The sequence below is a fragment of the Gekko japonicus genome, unplaced genomic scaffold (assembly GCF_001447785.1).
Source record: "Gekko japonicus isolate JY-2015 unplaced genomic scaffold, Gekko_japonicus_V1.1 scaffold3155, whole genome shotgun sequence".
Taxonomy (NCBI): Eukaryota; Metazoa; Chordata; class Lepidosauria; order Squamata; family Gekkonidae; genus Gekko; species Gekko japonicus.
This window is the reverse complement of record NW_015174934.1, coordinates 103007-110482: the sequence shown is the minus strand read 5'-3', so window position 1 is coordinate 110482 and position 7476 is coordinate 103007. Positions and strand designations below refer to the sequence as shown.

At 50.8% G+C, this 7476-nt stretch overlaps 1 protein-coding gene across 1 annotated transcript in view; it reads right to left on the bottom strand.

Annotated features, from left to right (window-relative positions):
* Positions 1-7476, bottom strand: part of ITIH5 (inter-alpha-trypsin inhibitor heavy chain family member 5) — a 78155-nt gene that overhangs the window by 9184 nt on the left and 61495 nt on the right. The window contains exons 9-10 of the mRNA XM_015425098.1: positions 5195-5504; positions 727-1283 (exon numbers count right to left, since the gene is read on the bottom strand). Coding sequence (XP_015280584.1) covers positions 727-1283; positions 5195-5504 — 867 coding nt within the window. The remainder of the gene's footprint in view (positions 1-726; positions 1284-5194; positions 5505-7476) is intronic.

Below are 7476 nucleotides of genomic sequence, written 5' to 3'. Positions count from 1 at the left end.
TATCTATCTATCTATCTATCTATCTATCTATCTATCTATCTATCTATCTATCTATCTATCTATCTGAATAAGTGAGCAGTGACTCATGAAAGCTCCTAGGTTTCCCTTGCTCGAAAGCCGGTCGAATTCAACTCTAGGGATGCAGTGCTCATCTCCGTTTCCAAGCCAAAGAGCCAGCACCGTCCGAAGACGTTTCCGTGGTCACGTGGCCGGCATGACTAAACACCGAGGTGCACGGAATGCTGTTTACCTTCCCACCGAAGCAGTCCCTATTTGTCTACTTGCAATGTCTTGCTTTCAAACTGCTAGGTTGGCAGGAGCTGGGGCCAGAGACGGGAGCTCACTCCATCCTGCGGCACTCGGGTCTCGAACTGCCGAACTACCAACCTTCCGGTCTACAGATCAGCGTCGTAACCGCTTGAGCCGCCGCAGCCCCGCAAAAGCTCCTCCCCTGCCACAAATTTTGTTCGTCTTGAAGGTGCTACTGGACTGTTGCTCTTTTCTACTGCTACGGACAGACTAATACGGCCACCCGTCTCGATCATTCTAGGGTATTCCCTGTCCACTCTGTTCTGGGTGGGCCCGGCTACCTTGATCTCTCTTCGTCTCTTGCCTTGAAAACCCTACGGGGTCGCCGTAAGTTGTCCGTGACCCGACGGCCCTTCCCAACACCGCCACTCTCTGCTCAGAACAAGAGCCTTCCTTGGCTCACTGAATCCTCCTTACCTGCCGGTGCCTCGGGACCCTTCAGCCCTTGCATGGTCTCCCCCAAACCGCCAGTCGATGGGTCAATATAGACCCCCGTCGGCACCTCGGTCTGCACCCCGAGCTCCTTCATCTTCAGCGTGGTGAAAGGGGTGACAAAGTTGTAGGTGAGGGCCAGTTTCTCAGCTCGTTCTCTCAGGTTCTCCCTCTCCTCAGAGTCGTCGCTCTTCAGCCAGGAGGTCAGGAGTTCCTTGATGGTGAGGTAACTCCAGGCCCGTTCCACGTAGTTCCGGCTGTCGGTGGGGTCCTCGACGCCGCTGGGGGCGCTCCCGACGCTGTTCTGGCTGGGGAGATCGAAGGCCACGTCGGTTTTGAGCAGGATGTACTTCTTGCTGTTGCTGGCGGTCACTTCAACGTGGAGGCTGTGGGCCGTGTGGTTGAGCAGCTTCCCGGCGATGACAATCTCGGAGCCGTTGAAGTAGTTGGAGAAGAGTTTCTGGGTCACGTGCTCCACGCTGCCCACTGGATAGTCCACCCGGATATCAGAGAGAAGGGGCGTCCTGATCTCATTGTAGAATCTGTATACGAGCACACAGTTATTTGATCGCACCGTTTACCTCAGGGGTGTCCAATTCATTTGTTATGAGGGCCGGATCTGACATAAATGAGACCTTGTCGGGCCGGGCCACGTGTGTCATAAAATGTAATGCCAGGTAGCGGAGATGTAAACTTTATAAAGAACACAAACATTTTTTTAACTTAAATTAAAAACATGCTTAAAACATTAGCTCTGTAAGCTGCAAACCTACTTTTGGTTTATTGACATACACCACAGAAATCTCGTGCTCAGAGTTCTGAGTCTAGGACCCAGGTTAAAACATGAAATGGCTGAGTGATTGAGAGAGTCCGGCGAAGCAAGCTATGATGCAGCAGCAGCAGCAGCAGAACTGGAAGTAGGAGATGGCCAGGTCCACTGCCAGCCTGATGGGAGCCCTCCGGGGGCCTGATCCGCCCCCTGGGCCGCATGTTTGACACCCCTGGTTTACCCTGAGGAGAAGTTCAACAAAAATGCTAAACGTTGTAGTCTCCTTTTGAAAAAATGGCATGGGAGACTGATGGTTTCTTGGTGATATTTATCTACCCAGAACATTTTTCTTATCCCACCCATTCTCCCAAGAGCCCAGAGTTTTACACGTGTTCTCCCAGTTTGGTATAGTGAGTGAGTTTGGTTTAGTGCCAAAAAGCCGGTTTGGTGTCGTGGTTAGGAGCGTGGGCTCCAATCTGGGAGAACCGTGTTTGATTTCCCCATTCCTCCACTTGCAGCCAGCTGGGTGACCTTGGGTCAGTCACAAGTTCTCTCAGAGCTGTTCTCTCAAGAGCAGTCCTCGAAAGAGCTCTCTCAGCCCCGCCTGCCTCACAGGGTGTCTGTTGTGGGGAGGGGAAGAGGAGGAGATTGTAAGCCGCCCTGAGACTCCTTCAGGTAATGAAGGGCGGGATCACGGCACCAGCTGCGTGTGGAGGAGTGGGGAATCAAACCGGGTCTCCCAGATTAGTGTCCATGCTCCTAACCACTACACCAAAGACCCTCTTGGTTTCCAGGTTCTCAGGAAAAACGGTTGTGATTGTCAGATGCCAGGGAGCGAACAGTGGGGCCTTTCTTGGGACTTCCCTGTGGCATCCAACCGGACACGGATGGAAATGAGATGCCGGACCAGATGGGGTATTGGTTTGATCTAGCAGCACTGCTCTTATGTTCTCTCTGAGCAGGGGTCCCCAACGTGGTGCTGTGGGCACCACGGTGCCCACCAACACGTTTCCTGGCGCCCACCAGGTGCTTTTTTGGAAAATGGGTGGGGCCAGTGGTGGCACTTGCCCGGCAGGGATTCTGATTGGCCACTGGAGATCTGATTGACTGGGTAGGTTAAAATGACATTGTTTCAGGGGCAGCGGCCAGCAGAGTGCAGCTTTTGTTCTGTCTCATTGCTCTTTCCCAGTTTGGTGTAGTGGTTAAGTGCGCGAACTCTAATCTGGGAGAACTGGGTTTGATTCCCCCACTCCTCCACTTGCACCTGGCTGGATGACCTTGGGGCAAGCCGTAGTTCTGATAAGAGCCGTTCTTGAAAAAAGAGCCATTTCTGTCAGAGCTCTCTCAGCCCCACCTACCTCACAGGGTGTGTCTGTAGTGGGGAGGGGAAGGGAGAGGAGTTTGTAAGCCGCTCTGAGACACCTTTGGGTAGTGAAGGGCGGGGTATAAATCCAATCTCCTCTTCTTCTTCTTTTACCTCACAGGGTGTCTCTTGTTGGGAGGGGAAGGGAAAGGAGTTTGTAAGCCGCTCTGAGACACCTCTGGGTAGTGAAGGGCGGCATATAAATCCAATCTCTTCTTCTCTTTTTCATCTTACAGGCTTGAGGGGCAGAATCCTATACACCCCTGCATTTGGGATTCTTCTCTGTGTGTGAGTGTGTGTGTTTGTGTGTGTTTGTGTGGCTCTGTCCTCTACAGGCAGCCATTTTGTGCTTGCGCCCACCACCCTGTGTCAGAATTCCAGTGGTGCCCACTGGCTCAAAAAGGTGGGAGATGCCTGTCTTAGAGACTCTATCTTTGGTTCCCCCGTGTGTGTCTTGTGCTGCCTTTCGCTGCTTCTCTTCCTTTCTTCCTTTTTTTACCTTTTTAAAAGTTTCCATGATGGATTTTTAACATAAATGTGCTGCCGTAATGGAAAATGTTATTTCCTGTGGGATGCTGCTAAGAACACTCCTGGTGGGAAGAGAAGACCACCCGCCTGTTCCATAAATAAATAAGAGCAAATACATAACATTCCAGTTCCTGAGCGGCTGTTTCCACGTCCAATAAGAATAATGCATCATGAGTCAGCCAAAGTGAAGACTATGGTCCATTCTGCATCTGGTATTTGTTCTACATTTTATCAGCACTCGACCTGGTTGCCCCTCGCCTCGGAATATCTGTTTTCATTGCATTGCCTTGGATCCTGGTTTCTCCATTGGCTGGTGTCAGCTTGCCACCTATTCCTGCATTGTCATGAAGATTTTCCTGTGTCAGTACTTGCCTCAGCAGCAGTCATTAGCCGCCTGAGCTAGGTAATTGATGGTGAGGTGAGAAATACAGAAGGGGAAATAGGAGCGGGGGAACTGGAGGAGACCAATGAAGCCCTGCCAAGCTGTCTGCTTATTGCTCCCTTCGAATCGGAAGTGGAGGAAGGAAAAGGTGCCACTCAAAACTACATATAGATACCCCGGGGCAACGTCGTATTGTAGGGTTGCCAAGTCCCGCAAAGGGCCCCTCATGGGGCTCGGCAGTGGAGCTGCAAGGCCGGCAGCGGCGGCCGGGACCGTTGGGGGCGGGGTGTGTGGCCTTATGACACACTTCCGGTGATGTCAGGGTGTGTGGCATATGCTAATGAGTTATGCTAATGAGTTCCCCTAGCTCTTTTTCTACGAAACGACCCCTGGCGAAGTCACCCCTGAAAGGCCATAAATCTATGCAGAAGGCACCATAAAACCCAAAGAACAAAGAAAGTGGAAGCGGCATGTGGCTGTGGGAAAACTGCGAGGAAACAGATGGGTGCAGAATCAGCCTACGCTTCGTTCAGCCTGCCGAAAATCAGTGGGATCTTTCCCCCACAATCACAGTCTCCGGATTGTATACCTAACTTTGTATATCCGGATTGTACACCCAAAATTTTATTGTATTTATTGAACTGTGATGGGACCTGCCCTGAGCTTGCTCACGGGATGGGTGGGATATAAATACAAATAAATAAATAAATAACTCTCTTGCAGAAGCAACAGTAAAAAAAGAGAAGAAGATGGTCCAATGGAAAAACACAGTCCTGTAATGTAGAGTTTCCACGGTAACATTAATCTGGGAGCATCCGTGTGTGTGTTTGTGTGTTTCTGCTCAGAATATCTTTTGCTCCCTCTAGTGGCTGAGTCTATATTACGTTGGTTTATGTTCAGCATATCTTTCTGCAGATTTAAACTGCAGATTTTTAATGCCGGATATAAACCGATATATTATTGCGTTGACCACTAGAGGGAGCCAAACGCATGCAGAACAGAAACCCGCCCCCCCGAAATTACAAGGGAAATTAAAAATTAAATTATATGGCATTGTATGTGGTATAGTCAGGACAGAGATCCTAGGATTGTCTGGCAGGCTGAAGCTCTAGCGCTTCTTCTTCTTTTTTTTAGCGTTATGCAGTGAGCTAGGCTTATTTTGGGGGGCTGGGAGAGCTGTGACGGAACCAAGGTCCCCCAGCTTGGCTTCAAGTGGAGAAGGGTGGAATTGGACCCGGTTGTCTAGATTAGAGTCCGTCACTCTTAACGGCTACACCATGCAAGGGAGAAAAATTAGAATGTGGAAAAGCCCAGAAATAACAAAGGAAGAAATAAAGGAAGAACCCTGCCTTGAGCAAGACATAGAAACATTCTAAATTAACAAATAAGAAGAAAGGTCTCCCCCACCAACCCTTTCAGGTGCTCGGTGGCGTCCTCGTCTTCCCGGATGCGCCGCATCATCCCACAGTTCTCCAGGGCCAGCCTCTCCAGCAGCTGGTAGTCGACGTCGTTCCCGATGCCAATGGTGAAGAGGCAGAACCGGTTGTGGATGGCCGCCTTGGTGTTGTTGACGATCTTGGTGGAGTGCGTCTCCCCGACCGTGGGCCGCCCATCGGTCAAGAAGATGATCAGGGAGGCGCTTCGGGCATCAATGTCGCTCTGGGAGATGTAGTCGTTGAGGATCTTCGTGCTGATCTGGAGCGCCCCGTTTATGTTGGTGCCTAGGAGGAAGCCGCACAATTAACCCTTTCCCCCTTTCTCCACCAGGATGCGTGGGCGGTTTATTAATGAACTATCGCATGGCATTGCGTGTAGAATAGCCAGGAGATCCTAAGAATGTCTGGCAGCCAGACGTTCTAGCTCTTTTAGAGTTATGCACTCTGTGTTGGTTTATGTTGGTGCCTAGGAGGACAACACACAATTAACCTTTCCCCCTTACTCCACCAGGATGCGTGGGCGGTTATTAATGAACTATCGCATGGCATTGCGTGTAGAATAGCCAGGAGATCCTAAGAATGTCTGGCAGCCAGACGTTCTAGCTCTTTTAGAGTTATGCACTCTGTGTTGGTTTATGTTGGTGCCTAGGAGAACAACACACAATTAACAATCATATGTTGGTGCCTAGGAGGACAACACACAATTAACAATCATATGTTCTGCCAAGTCCCATCTTCAACCCCAGTGGGGGACTTTGGGGGGCGTTCCTGGAGGGGGCAGGGCATCCCCGATGTGATGACGTCACATTGGGGCCTTCCCATCCCACCCACCCGATCTTCCAGCGGCGCAGGCTCCCTGCACTTAAAGGGGCCCCTTTAAGTGCAGGGAGCCTGCGCCGCTGGTGCACCCGACAGAGATCGGGTGCGTGGGAAATGCCGGCTTCCTGCACTTAAAGGAGCTGGCATCCCCCCCCCCTCACGCACCCCTCTCTCTCTCAAGAGAGAAGGGAGAGGGGTGGCTGGGGATGTTGGGGCTTGGAGGCAGGGGACCCCTGCCAAACCAGGGGGGTTGGCAACCCTACCCTTCTTAGCTTATGAGATGTGATGAGATTGGGCTAGTCCATGTGAACCAAGTCAGAGCCACCTTGGATTAAGGGCAGGATAAAAATATGATAATCAGAGCAATGAATGGGGGTCAGACGCAACAAAATATCCCGATACAGTCTGGTGAGGCTCTTAGACGAAAGAGCGAGAGTTCTAAAGAGTGCCAAGGCTGCTGTTCTGCTGTTCTGTCTTTGACCTCGGCTGAACTACAGTCTAGCTACCCAAAGTAGCTTCAGAAACATCCTCCCGGATGACAGATACTTCTTACGATATGCATCTACTAATGAAGCTTATCTTACCCCACCCGCTGGCACAGGGAGGGCCCAGTCACTCAAAGCAGGGCCTGCAATTCCCACCTCTAAATCAGCCAATGTGCACAGACTTGCTCAGAGTTTGGCAAACCCGCTGGTAATTTTTCTGTTTCCAAAATATGGATTTCCAGAGAACCTGCAGTTCTTGGGAAAAGGAAGGGCTACTGGATCTCCAAGCTGCTCCCCACTTCTATGTACTAAGCCCCCCACCCATGAAGATTAATGCCCTTAGACACTTATCTCTTCTCAAAGATCGGCATGTGCTAGGGATGCCAGCCTCCAGGTGGAACCTGGGGATCCCAGAAGAACATAAGAAGAGCCCTGCTGGATCAGACCAGTGGTCCATCTAGTCCAGCATCCTAAGAACATTAGAAGAGCCCTGCTGGATCAGACCAGTGGTCCATCTAGTCCAGCATCCTAAGAACATTAGAAGAGCCCTGCTGGATCAGACCAGTGGTCCATCTAGTCCAGCATCCTAGGAACATAAGAAGAGCCCTGCTGGATCAGACCAGTGGTCCATCTAGTCCAGCATCCTAGGAACATTAGAAGAGACCTGCTGGATCAGACCAGTGGTCCATCTAGTTCAGCATCCTAAGAACATAAGAAGAGCCCTGCTGGGTCAGACCAGTGATCCATCTAGTCCAGCATCCTAAGAACATTAGAAGAGCCCTGATGGATCAAACCAGTGGTCCATCTAGTCCAGCATCCTAGGAACATTAGAAGAGCCCTGCTGGATCAGACCAGTGGTCCATCTAGTCCAGCATCCTAGGAACATTAGAAGAGCCCTGCTGGATCAGACCAGTGGTCCATCTAGTCCAGCATCCTAAGAACATAAGAAGAGC